The sequence below is a fragment of the Erithacus rubecula genome (genome assembly GCF_903797595.1).
Source record: "Erithacus rubecula genome assembly, chromosome: 18".
Classification (NCBI taxonomy): domain Eukaryota; kingdom Metazoa; phylum Chordata; class Aves; order Passeriformes; family Muscicapidae; genus Erithacus; species Erithacus rubecula.
Window position 1 is genome coordinate 12,076,586 of NC_136670.1, and position 13,983 is coordinate 12,090,568.

At 41.4% G+C, this 13,983-nt stretch overlaps 1 protein-coding gene across 1 annotated transcript; it reads right to left on the reverse strand.

The window, feature by feature from the left end:
- Positions 1-3,992: 3,992 nt before the first annotated feature.
- On the reverse strand, positions 3,993-13,110 carry PCK1 (phosphoenolpyruvate carboxykinase 1). The gene is made up of 11 exons (XM_079321417.1): positions 13,054-13,110; positions 11,459-11,704; positions 11,011-11,285; positions 9,483-9,664; positions 8,671-8,874; positions 8,130-8,317; positions 7,077-7,239; positions 6,733-6,957; positions 6,509-6,640; positions 5,659-5,754; positions 3,993-5,079 (listed from the first exon to the last, which is right to left on the reverse strand). Exons 3-11 carry the CDS (start codon positions 11,232-11,234, stop codon positions 4,625-4,627), a joined length of 1,869 nt encoding a protein of 622 aa, XP_079177543.1. The 5' UTR covers positions 11,235-11,285; positions 11,459-11,704; positions 13,054-13,110; the 3' UTR covers positions 3,993-4,624.
- Between the last annotated feature and the right edge of the window lie 873 nt (positions 13,111-13,983).

Genomic DNA, 13,983 nt, shown 5'->3' on the forward strand with positions numbered 1-13,983 from the left:
AACAAAACCCAACAAAAATGAAACGCAGCGTTTACAAAGGGACTTTTTAGCTGAATAAAAGGCCTTGAGGCTGCATAAAAATCACCAGAAAAACTTTGATGTGTTCCTTCAGGAGGGTTAAACCAGATGTTTTCCCTTTTCCAATGGCCAGCATCTGACATTTCCAAAGAAGACACAAAGAACATTTCTGGGATGTGTATTAGAAAAATTTCTGCTTGCAGCTTATCAGCTTGGAGGAAAGCTGAAAGGCAGAATCATCTCAGAACCTAGGTCTGGTCACATTTACACTGGAGAAAAGGCATGGCAAGAAGCACCAGTGTGAGAAGGAGCAAAATTAATTTCAAGGTGATTGTCATTGATGGCATCAAAGGCAGAAGAAATCTCTCCATGCTGGGTAGGGCCAACTCAGAGGTGTTTTGAATGGCCCCTTGCAGCAAAGGCACCATAACCATGTTTTTGTTTGGCAAGGATCAGACACAGCCTGAATTTTGCATATTAATATATGTGGATTTCTGCAATTTGCTCACAAAATCCTTCTCTGGTGAAGTTTTGCAGCCAAATATCCATGGTGGCTGCAGAATGCAGTAAGGGAATACAATAGCAATTAGGGTTTTTTTTTCTTTTCTGTCTCATTTTTCCCCACCTAGCTGTTTTGCATAAGGACACACAGATGGGGCAGGACGTGGTTTGGAATCTCAGTGAGGGGGATTTGCCAACACTCATTTGACCAACGTGCCCTTCTGTACTGCTGAGGTTAAACCTCTGCCAGAAATGTCCTCCACCATCAACACTAACAATTACTAATTTGGAGCTGAGAGTGCTCTGCTTTGCCATCCAGAGCAGCATTCCCACAGTCTTCCAGCCAGGTACATCTCTAGTTACAATAATTGTCTTTCAGCTGGGGAACTGAGCGACTCTACTGCTGCAAGTATGGAATAAATCATGTTACTATGGTAGCCAAGGTTTTTTGGAAAACAGCATTTCCCAGAGCACAAATGCCATTTCTCTGAATTTTGCTTGTCTTCCTGAAAATATTGTCCCAGAATTGTGAGAGGTTTGAAGCTGGGTTTCACTATTTTCCAACACGAGTTCTGCTGCTTTTCAGGTTTATTTATTTATTTGGTTTAACCTTCATGATGTTGACAGAATCCAGGTGTGTGGATATCTTATATACTCAAGTTAATTACTGCTGAGACTGACATCTGAGAAGGGGATTTGAAGGAACAAGACAAAACACAGTTAAAACTTGACCTTGAAACATGAGAAATGAGTCCAAAGGATGGCATCAGGCTTGGAGGCTTCTCAGCCTGTGCAAGGATTGGGCCAAGGTCTGGGTCTGAGCTCTGGATTTATCTGTGCTATCAGGCTTGGCACTGAGACCAGGTTTTTTGGCCTCAGGGACTGTGCTAAATTTAAGATAGTTGAGCACAGCCTTCCCTGGATGTGTGCACCCATCTCAGTTTGCCCAGTGAATCAGAGATTGTATCCTCAAGAGCATTAATGGTTAAATTGTGATTTTAATTTTGTCTCTCTTCTTGTAAGCCACCGGTACATCCACAAGTGTTTTAACAAAGTATTTTGTTTCTCACTTCCCAGAATACCAAGTGCATTTCATAACACAGCTGTTGCAAATGTTATGGCTCTGTACACTTCATGTGTTAGTCTTGCCTGTGCTTCCCTTCTCTGAATTGCATTTAATAGGCCAAGTTTTAGATTTCTCGACTAATTTGATGAAATTTATTGCATTTGTTGCCTTCCCCTCTTTCTTCTGAAAATCAGGGGAACTTCCAAATTTCAATTTAAAAGCATTTTGTTTTTATGGAGCATAGTATTTGTTGGAGGGAGAAGAGTTGAGATCATAATCTGGCACAGTTCACTAAGTTTCTAAATTTTAAACCACCGCCTTCTCTCTTTTTAAACATTTTCTCTGCCAATACTAAACATTTTGATCATTCAAAATGTAAATTGTACTCCCCATAGATGCTGATGGGTTGAGGATATATTTACATACAAAGGAGCTGTTGAATGACTCACGCAAAAACTCATTTTATGGTTCTCATTCTTAACAGTGCAACAGATTTTTTCCCCCATTTTCTGGTTTCTGGAATGATCTGTGTCTCTGAGCAGTGTTTGAAAAGGTGCATGTGGTTAAAATTTGTGCAGTGGGAGAACCACAAAGGGTTTAAGTATTTTTTGGCAGGGGAGCTCATAATAGGTACTGTCTATGAGTTGTGTTACATGGAAAAAAACACCCAGAGCAGAACCTGAGTGGTGGTCAAAGAAAAGAAAACTCCCTGATTTCTTGGGATGAGGAGGAGAAAGCAGGGGTTTAGTCAGGATATAGAAGCCAGGGTTTTAGGCTGGGTAAGATGTTCTCAAGGCAGTTAGTTTATAGCAGCAGTGCTGCTGGAGCTGGGTGTGTGCTGCAAGACCTCAGGGACAGTATCTATATCTCCTCACACAGCATTTTATGGGAGAAGTGACACTTGGTGTTCCCATGTCCATATGCCTGCTGGGCCCCTGGCACAGATTGCTCTGCAGGAAGCAGGAGTGTCTCTTTGGAACACTCCTTTGAGCCTGCTTGTGTTTGGGAAGGCAGAGCAGCACACTGGAGTGCTCAGAGAGCTCTGGAAAGCCCCAAGCTTCTGCACATCCCCTGGGCAGCATTTCAAGCTGTGCCTGGAGCAGTTTTGCACTGCTCAGGGCTGGGATCCTCCCCGGAGCTCCACAGGAACCCTGAGGCTGTAACTGGCCATAACTCCCTGATATCACCAGCACAGATTTTCTCAGCTCTCCTTGCTTTTCCTTAAACATATCCAAATACCAGTCCAGTACTGTCAGACTAGTTTTGAACAGCCCAGGCTTTTCATCAGCTATTCATAGAATTACTTTATTAACAACTTTATTTTGTACACTTGATAGTAACACTTGAATCTGAGGAGTGCATATTCCAGTCTTCCTTGGCTCACTCCCTCTAACTTATTTGCTGACTCCCACCTTAATTTTTCTGTCAATTTGGAGCCCAAGAGGACACATATAGGTAACCCTATGGGGGATGCAGATTTGATTTTGATCAGCTGCACCACTCTCCTCCACTTCCATCACAGCTTCCCATTATCTGTTCTGTGTGTGACCTATGCATTGACTTGAGCTCTATTATTCACTTCAGAACTGATAATGTTTGTGTTAAGTCTTAAACGTGGGGTCAGGGGGGTGTTAGAGCCTTTTCAGATTATGTGACCTCTCCTAGCAAACTTTGAAGGGCAGTTGTTGACCAGCCCTGGCACTGTTTGCTCTGCAAGGAAGCAGGGTCTGTAAAAAAGCTTATTACACAATGTAAGTGATTTTCTCTTTGCTAAGCAAATATTTGCAATATGTTTTGAGAGATCAAGCATTCAAAGTGAAAAAGCAGGATACCTGCCAGGGATGTGGGAAGCACATAAATGACACCTCTAATTGGGAGAACATGGGCTGGTTTTAGTGTCTTGGCTCTACAAGGAAGCCAACAGGTTCCTACCCTGATTTTCATTGAGCTCTAAGGCTTTAGGCATCCTGACAAATCTGGAAAACTTTTTCCCAAACTGTCTTTACTTCAACAGCTGCACTCATTACTCTTGCAAAGGCCAAGGTACTGTGGAACAGGGACAAATCCTATGACTCTAACAAATGAGCAAGGTCCTAATATGGGGCTTTCCTAGAGGGTAGTTTATTTTATAAATGCCTGCAGTAACTAACAATGCCCAGCTATGGAGAGTGTGTCACCATCTGGATGACTGCTCACAGCTGGTATCATAATTTTTTGATCATTCCTTTGGCTGGAATCAAAGCTGCAAAGACAGTATGTGGCTAAAACTAGTTGGCTCAGGAGCAGCAGATCAACTCTAGTCAGCATCTAACTTCCACATGTGCATCTCTCCCACTGCTGTGGTATTGACAGGAGCCTCCATTTATATGCATGCAATTTATAAACAGCAAGAATACTGGAAATGAGGTAATATTTTGTATAAACATTTATTTTATAGTTTAAGAACAAGCCATTCAAAACATCTGGAAATCACAGGAACATGAGTAATATATAATAGCAATATCTTAAATATGCATTAGTAATATAAAGTCATCTTTCACTCTGATAGAAGTTACAACTTCATTTTTCTAAAAAGTATTTAAGACGTGAAATATGTTTAGGTAATACATATATACAGCATCTAATTTTCTCTCCTCTTCCCAGCGGAGTCTGAGACTCCAGAGGTTTCTGTGATGGAAACAACGTGCTACAACTTGAAGGCTGGATTGGTTTGGATTGTATATGCAGAACCAGGCAAATAATTTACACCCATCATGGCTCTGTGTGCATGTAAGTGACAGAGCAGGGGTTTCAGAGCCTGTGCACGTGCACTCCCACAGCTGCTCACCTATTCACAACAACCGATGTAGTTATAAATCATTAGGTCTGGAGTTATTTCTAGAATGTCTCTGTATCTATATCCTAACTAAGCTATGACCTACTTTCATTATAACCCCCTGCCCATCAGTGTGCTGCTATGCTTCCAGTGGTGATTTGGTAAAATGTGTTTGCCTTGCCTTAGTATGTGCGAATTGATAAATAATTGTGGGTTTGATCAGCTCACAGCTGTTTTATCCTCATCTCTAAGGCAAGCAATTCCCTTTCTATTTCATAGGGAAGGTCTGCATTAACTTGCACTTCAAAGTATTGCTTGATTTCTTCTACCTCCTTTTCCCAGAACTCTTTTGAGATATCAAACAGTTCGGTCAGGTTGACATCTTCTAAGCCCTTCAAGTTCAAAGCAGCATCCGTGGGGATGTAACCTATGGCAGTTGGTTTGGCAGAGGCTTTCCCTTCAATCCTGTTGAACATCCACTCCAGCACACGGGAATTCTCTCCAAAGCCAGGCCACAGGAATTTCCCTTGGCTGTCTTTCCGGAACCAGTTGACATGAAAGATCCTGGGGAGTTTTGCAGCTGGACGATGGGCCATGCTCAGCCAGTGGGCCAAGTATTTGCCAAAGTTGTAGCCAAAGAAAGGCCTCATGGCAAATGGATCATGCATGATGATTTTGCCTGTTTGAAACACAGATGGAGAAGGTAAGGGAATAAATAGCACATTTATTCTAAAGCACAAAGTTTCAGATCCTCCCAGGGTTTGGTACTCGTGATCCCTTCACCACCCTTCTGAACCAAAGAGCTTTAAGAAAAAAGCAAGCAATATCCTTGATGCACAAAAGGTACAAATTAAATTAATTATTGTTATTAAATTTCTTAAATCTCAGGTCAAGTAGCTTAAATGAAGATCCTCAAGTGATGGCTATCATTCATGCATTTATGTTGAGCTTCAGCAAAAAAGAAAACTTAAATTCCTTTATTCCAGACTGTAACAAGAACTCCCTGTCAAGGCTTCTGGCAACCCTGTGACTGCATTCTGTTCTGTGTGCTTGCCACCTAAGGGATTATTTTGCTTAATTTGACTTTCACAGAGAATTGGGCTGTTAATTCCTGTACAAATATTTTCTATTGTGAAAATGCATAGGTTGCAAAATTAGCTGCCAAGACTGAAATGTGAAAGAGCAGGGGGAAGGAGAGGGCAGGCAGTCCAGAGGGGCTTGCTTTTAATACAGGTAGGCAGATTAAATTTTGATTTACCTTTGTGCTCAGCAGCTGCTGTTGCTTCAGATCTCATGGCTGCTCCTACAAATACTCCATGCTTCCAGTTAAAGGCCTCATACACAAGAGGGACACCTATAAAGAGCAAAATCACTTCAGTAATTAGACGTCCAGAAACATTTTTTATTACAGGTTTTGCTATCTGAAATAGTGCTGAATACATGTTACTATATAATGTATTCTAATTTTTCCTGTTTTCTTTTTTTTTTTTTTTTTTTTTTGTTTTTAAATCAGTTCATTTCCTGCTCTCTTACAGCAAAGAAGTTTAAATGAATGTTTTCAAAACTGGTTACTGATTACTGAAAACATCCAGGGGGAGATATTTGGGACATCAGAATCTCCAGCAGATTTTAGTGGAAGTAAAATCTGGTCCTGTGGTCATATTAGACTCAGACCTAACATTACTTCTATTCCTTTTCCAACTTTAGGTGACCTTTAGCAGAACAATTTATTTTACTTCCATTTTTTTAAACTATCTAAAACTGATTAATTTCTCTAACCATTTGCAAACTGAACTACTTAAGCTGCAGGCAAATTGAGACCAATACAGCAATTTTCTATGTGTCTACTACCCACGTTAGTGGGTTCTGATCTCCCTCCAGCCTTTTATTATTATTACCTGTTTTGTGTTAACATCAAACAACTCAGACACTGAAACACCAGTGGCTGGAAGCGTGTGTGCCAAAGGCTAACTCAGAGAAATTGGACTAACGTGGTCATTTCCTTGCTTTTGCAGCTGTGAAAGCAAAACTTGTGTCTGTGCCCAGCTGTGTGTCAACCCTTGTGTGGCCAGCAGCTCAGGCTGGAAACGTGGCTGTGCATCTCTTACCAGCTGGTCTGCGCCCCCCGAAAATGATGCCTTCGATGGGAACACCCTCGGGAGACTCCCAGGCAGGATCCATGATGGGGCACTGCCTGGCTGGGGAGCAGAACCTGGAGTTGGGGTGAGCACAAGGTTCTCCTGCACAGGAGCACAAGGAGAAGGTCATGGTGGCAGAATTAACTTAAAGCCATTCATTAGTTTCAAAGGAAGGCAGGAGAGGGGCTTGGTACCGTTGTCTGGGGTCCAGTCCTTGTTCTTCCAGGAGGTCACTGTGACTCCAGCTGGCAGGGGCTCATCAATGCCCTCCCAGTAAACCCCTCCATCACTGGTTTCTGCCACGTTGGTAAAGATGGTGTTCTTGAATATGGTTTTAATAGCATTGGGGTTTGTTTTGACTGAGGTTCCAGGGGCGACACCAAAAAAGCCATTTTCAGGATTGATGGCCCTTAAGTTGCCTGGAAGTTAAATAACAAAATAGAAGTAAATCATACTGATTTAATTCTATCCAGTAGTTTGTAGCATGTCTTACTGCACCTACAGCAACCTGTAAAACATTCCAATTTAATTTCCATACCTTGTTCATCAAATTTCATCCAGGCAATATCATCACCCACACACTCAATTTTCCATCCTGGCAGGCTTGGGTTCATCATGGCCAAGTTAGTTTTTCCACATGCACTAGGGAATGCTGCAGCAAAGTACTTCTTTTTACCTTCTGGATTGGTAATTCCCAGGATCTGTTGAAAAATTAATGCAACTGTTAAACACAGTCTTTTTTTTCTTGCAGTTTTCGTTTTGGAGATTGTCTTCCAGCAAGTGGAAATGATAAAATATTTAATTATGCACATTTTTTCCTACAGAAGAAGCACAACATAATATTGTTGACAAATAACTCAAGCTGTACTTTTTAAATCAGAGAGTCAATTCTCCTTGCCACTAAAATATCTCTAAGAAATTATTATAATTTTTTAAAATGCTAGGTCTGTATATAATAAACATTTATTTTTATTTTAAAGACCATATACATCTGTGTTTCTCTGTCAAGACAGAAGCAAACCAGGCAATATTATTTCGGCTGCACAAGTGGAGTGAAGGGAAAGCACTTTGTGCATGGATACTTCTGCTCTTCTCAAAGACCATAGATATTTTTTCCTAAGGCTGTTCTCTTATGCACTTTGAAATTCTTTTTTTCAGTGATATTTTGTGGTGCTAGAATGTTTACAGGACAGCAGAAATTAAAGCCAGGAAGATTACACAGCAGAACTCCCTTTAAAAAAATCTGATATTTGCAAGTTTTTGAGTGCATAAACCTCTTTATAATTGGGTCCAGTGGTGATGTTCAGGCTCTGCTCAAGGACATGGGTCTGCCTACAAGAAGTTACTCTCAGAAGTTCCAGATCTTGCTTGTTTTTTTGCTGTTACAGATCCTATTTTAAATGTTCAGTACTTGGCCTTGCAAGCAGTTTTCTGTTCCTCCAGAGCCTGGCACGTGACAGATTCCTATCTACAGTTACAGGACTGTCCATATGAGACTGATTTCAGTGATGGCGAGGCGGGTGATGGATTTATGGGGCTCTAATTTGGGGTTTAACGGCTGCTCAAACACACCAGATCTAACAGCTCTTACCAGCATGTGCTCTGCCAGCCAGCCCTCCTCTTTGGCCAGTCTGCTGGCAATCCTGAGAGCAAAGCATTTCTTCCCCAGCAAGGAGTTTCCTCCGTAGCCACTGCCAAAGGAAATGATCTCCCTGCGATCCGGGAGATGAGCGATCAGCGTCAGCTCCGGGTTGCATGGCCAGTTGTTGACTAAAGGCTCTGCAGAACAGAATGTTGTACTCGTGAGTGCAGCAATTTCCAGCTTGATCATGCTGGTGTTTCATCAGCGTCGTGCTTCTGACAGCAACCCACAGCAGATGCTTCAAGGAAATCCCTGGTAAAGCACTGGGGATAATAATTCCCTTTACATCAAACTCTTGTTGAGGTTTGATTCGTTTAATTGAGTTTTGAGCCTAGTGTTGTTACAGAACCACCCTGGTCTTCTGTGGGGAGGGTGTCCCATCAGCTCCAAAACACAGCCCTGGGAATTTCCAGGGGTTTTTAGTGGCTCCAGGGGTTTTTAATGGCTCCTGGGGTTTTTAATACCTCCTAGAGTTTTTAATGGCTCTTACCTTTTAGTGGCAGAGGGCATCCAACTGAGTGAAGGCATTTTACAAATTCCCCATTGCCCAGGGCTTTCAAAACATCTGTTCCCATGCGTGTCATGATCCTCATGCTGGCCACTACATAGGGTGAATCTGTCAGCTCGATCCCAATCTTGGACAAGGGTGACCCAATAGGCCCCATGCTGAAGGGGATGACATACATTGTGCGTCCTGGAAAACAGGAGTAGCAAGGTGTGGCCCAGAGCAAAACAAGGAACTTTTGAAATAACTTTTATAGACATGGAAGTTGTTTCTCAGTCCTTTAAAAGCTGTTTGTCTGGTGAGAGCTTCTGATGGTGTTTAAAGAGCTATAGCTTTCTGTTTGTCTAATTGTGTACCAAGAAGTTTTATCTTAAATGCTGAAAGCAGCAGTTCAGACAGATTGTCTAGGCAGGAGTAAGTGGGAGTGAAGGCCAAGTTCTCTGTTAGTGTAAAGTCCTGAATCTGAAATTATTGCTATGGATTGGAGGTCCTTCATTCTCATCTCACTTCCTATCTGCTCCTCAGCTGCTGTGCCACTTTCTGAACCAAGTTACACAAATCTTTGTACTTTGCCACTCTTTAGAAAAACAGGAGTGCTGGAAGGAGGCTGAGGACTCTCCTTGCCCAGATATTTGGGTCTATGGTAAAGATCTGCATGAATCCAGTTAAGTCACTGTTGGGGGTATAAAGCTAAATCTTCAGCTCAAATGGTTCTTTAAAGATTACAGGAACTTGCAATAGCATAAGTGTCTCAGCAATGCTGAAATTTCAGTGCCAATCATCTTTTTCTTGCCTACCTTGCATGCAGCCTGGGAACCTGGTGTTGAAGGCTTTCTCAAAATCTTCCTCAGACATCCAGCGCCCCAGCTGGCTTGTTCCAGTTTTAGGTATTGGAGTGGTATCTCTCTGCTCTTGAGTGATGATGACAGTTTTGCTCTCAATTCTTGCCACATCTCTTGGATCAGTGAGAGCCAGCCAGCTGCATTTCACCAAAAATCAGAAATCAGACTTTAATTATCAATATAACATTTTTACCCTTCTGTGGGACCACTTTAGCATAAAAGGTTACTAAAACAGTGCTTTGTAAGGCAAAAATTAGTCACAAAACAATATAACGGATCATCTCAAAAACAAGTCAGATATATTCTCTCATACAAATTGTTTTAAGACATTCCAGTAATAACAACAAATTATATGGCCTAGGAAATTCTTGTTATACTCCTTTGCCTCTTATTGTCTGTTGCTAACTTTCAGGGAAGAGTTAATCTTGTTTAATTCTCATTCTCATCAGTGTGAAATTATTTTGTATGGAGACCACAAAATGATGCCTCAAGCCAAGTGGATGCCAAGGAAAGTAGTTTAAGTGTTGGTATTAGTGCCAGAGGGATCAGAACCCAGTTTAGTGGATTGGCACAGTCCTTTAAGTTAGAGGCATCACAAAGGGAATACTGAGTATTAGCACCATCATTGAAGGAGTTTCTTAAAGGGGATTTTTTCCTCTCTAAGGAATTTTTGCCATCTATTTACAATAGAGGGGATTGTTTTACATTTTCAACTTTGTGCATGGAAATTTTCCACGAGTATAAAAATGTTCTAGTGGGGCTGTCATAACCATCATCACTACAGCTAAGCATATAATTAACAATGAATAATTTATCTGGTGAATCTTGCCCTTTTCTCTCCCAAATAGTCTGCAAACAGATTGCCAAATTCCTGCACTCTAGCTATTCAAAAGTCTTTGCAGATTTCTCCCAGGAAGATCTCGTGGTTGGCACGTAATTCTCGAGTATGCACTTGTTGTTAATATTCTCCTTTCATGTTCAGTTAGTTGGGAGAAATTAGGAAATATTTGAAAAAACTATTTGCAGAATACATTAGAGTCAAAGCTCATCAGCATGATATGAATAACGCCTGTACTGAATAATATTTGAACACCCACAGACCTATTTGAATGCCACAAAAAAGTATGTGATGAATAAACTAATTGGCTGAAATAGTGGAATTCTTCAAAAGAAGATTTGCTGAACAATATTTAGCCATTTCTAATGATAAGTTTTGTAATTCTCACGACATTATTTCAGTTCTCTGATGTAACTAATCAATAGAGAAAAAGTACAGTTGATAGTCCAGTTGAATAATATGCTTTATGCTAATTTTTAGAGGAAAAATTTGCTTTTCCTGAGTACTTCACCTATATAAGCTAAAGTTCCAAAATGTTCATGGAAAGCAAATATTGGTGAGTTGTAAGAAGTTTTTTAAGGAAACAGGATAGAAAATGAATTTTCCAATTCTGAGATGTTACTTCACTTCATTTAAATTACTCACCAGTTCTCATACTTGTTCAACTTCTTGATCATGCCTTGTTCTACCATGATGTCCAGAAGTTTTTTGTTCTCTTCCTCCGAGCCATCGCAGATGTGAATGCACTCAGGCTGGCACAGCTTGGCGTTGGTTTCGATGAAATCCCTCGCTTCTGGAGACAGACTCTCCAAATCCCCCTGCACAACCTTGGGCATGACGTTCATCTCAGCTTTCAGCTGTGGGGGCATTATTGAAGCTGTTGTGGATCTTGTGGATGGCTATAAAATACCGACCACAATCTAAAATCAAATAGATTAGGTGTGTTAGCACACTTTACGTTCTAACCGGTGTCACAAAACCTAACATAACACAAAGAATTTATTGTGCACTTGATTACTGCTTTAAAATCAAGGTAGGGAATTTGAATCACTGCTAATTTCAAGGTGGAAAAAATAGAGGCCATTCTACTTACTGTCTATGTAGGTGGAGCTGGATGCCAGAGAGGATTTTCTGTACCTTCAGTTGAGCTCCACTTGCCTTGGAGCTCTCTTGCAATCCCTGCTTTCCAAGGATGCACCTCCTTCCTTAAATATTCTTCGTGGTAGTGTCCATCCCACCAGTTGAGGTGAGGGAGGCTTGTCCTTTACATCACCACTGCATGTGTCTTGGGACAGTGCCACTGACATTGTCATCATGCAGAGTTGTCAACAACGCAGCCCTGGCGGGGTAATCATTTAACAGCCTTGATTAATGAATGCTGAAAGCGGAGGTTCTTAGCCCCTGGGTTTGCTGTTTTGAAGCAGTTACAAAATTTAGCAGTTTAACCAAACTTTGATCCAGTTTGGCTTTGAAATCAAAAACGTCATAACTTCTCGGCGTGTGGGAAAGGTTGAGTACAAAGAGTTTCTGGAACCAGGAACACGGAGGTCATGCACGGAGGCAAAGGGCAGTTGGCACATTTTGTAGGCAGATGGTCACTAGTTGGCTGTGAAGTGGAGGCTCGTCCAAGGAGTGTTTACTCACCTTGGGAACACTGCCTGATCCGGGTATAAAGTTCAACAGTGAGCACTGACAGGCCTGAATAACCATGACATACACAAGGCCCACAGGTCTTATTTTTGTCTATGTGATTCTAAAAAAATCCCAAGCAGTATAAATCTAAGTGTTAGGGTTCCTTCGGTGTAGGCAAGGAAGTTTTTACTTCTGGCTTGTTTTACGTTCTTGCAAACTAAATTTGCTACAACCTCAGAAGAGGCAGAGCAGCAAGTGTCTCAATAATTAACCTCCTCTTTCAAATATTATGTTTTCTTTTACTGGGAGTTCTATGGGGAGGAGGTGTCATAAAATATTAACCCATCCCTAAATTATTACTCAGAGCAAAAGCACAGAACTGCTCAGGAGTGGGGTGCAGGCTGTTATTCTGTGGGTGAAATGCACTGTGTGCATGTGCACATACACAGCCTTGAGTCTGTATCTGTGTCAGTTGTGGCAGTATCTGATACCAACAGCCACTACTGCTCTTATAATTCTGAGTCTTATCTCAGTGTGATATCAGACACTTGAGTGTGATCTCAGGCACTTTGAGCTCTTGTTTCTGTTTCTGCAGGCCTGTCTTCAGCTTCATCTATTCCATTTTAGGCCTTTATGACCATAAGGAATGGGGGTCTTCATGTCTCTTTGTCCATGCAGTCTGGGTGTGTGAAGATTTAAGTATTTCAGACAAACAGAACTGCAGAAATAACCCTGCTGCCATTTCATCTCACTCTATTTTATACCCAGTCTTAGCAAAACAACTGGAGCCTGGATAAGGTAATGCTTTTGTGACTTTTTTGTATTGGTGGGGCTTTTACCATGGTTGTCATTGGTAGTTTGCAGAATAGGAAATCTGGGATTCCCAGCCAAGTTTCAGGGAGTTCTATAAAGCAACAAAATTGACTTATCTTGTATAAAGGGTGTTCACAACCCAGCTGTTGCTCAGGTTGGATGTTCCCAGCAAGGTTCTTGCAGTGACTTGCAACCCCCAAAATCCAAGCTGGCAGAGCAGCAGGGATCAGGACTGCAGCTCACCTTCCCACCCTGCAAGTCTAAAATACTGCAGTTCCCACTGCAGGAACAGCCCCTGGGACTGTAGTCTCTATCTCCCCTGCAAAGCCTTTTATAATGTTTTGTAAATAAGGGAAGAAAACAGTGAGGTAACAGGGGCTGTCCTTGATGCATGGCAAGGCCAAACATACCCGAAAAGGAAAACAAAAATCTGGTGGGATAAGAGGTGCTAAAGACTGCTCCAGATAGGGCTGTGATGTAAGCAAAGATAAAATCCAAAACCAATTTAATAATGGCAAAGCTGGTGTTTGTCTTCAGAGTCCACATACTATGTAGCTGGTGGAGCTGATCAGAAATATTTTCCTTTGAAAGCACATCATAAAATACCTTCATTAAAAATAAGATGGAGCATAGTCTTTAGTAATACTAAACAGAACCTTTTTTTGGAGAAGTACAAAAATACTGAGAGCTTTTTGCTGGCCAGGTAAGTCAGTGTACAGAAATATCTGAGGGTAAATCAGCAATGCTCAGTGGTCAGGAAGATGATAGATCAGGAAATGATCATATTGCAGCACAAGTAAAATCAGAATAAAAACTTACATACACCAGTGTAATACAGCAGAATCAGTCCTAGTGTCTCTAGGTTTTGAGAGGAGGAAAAAACATTCCCAAACCCAGAGCATTAATTTCTGCCAATTAAATTACAGTCAGGCAGGTGTTGTGCAAATTTCCTAACACTGCAATCCTAACCTCCCACAATCTTGCTATACAAACTGTGGGCTTCTCTTGAGAAGACACTAAATATGCCAAATGGGTGGCACTGTGTTATGAACATATGTCCATTAAAAATCACATTAAGGATTCCAAATGTTTTTCATTTGTGATGGCAGCAGGGCTCGAGTACAGATGTCCACTGGGAATTCTAGACACTTCAGCATCAAATTACTTGTATTT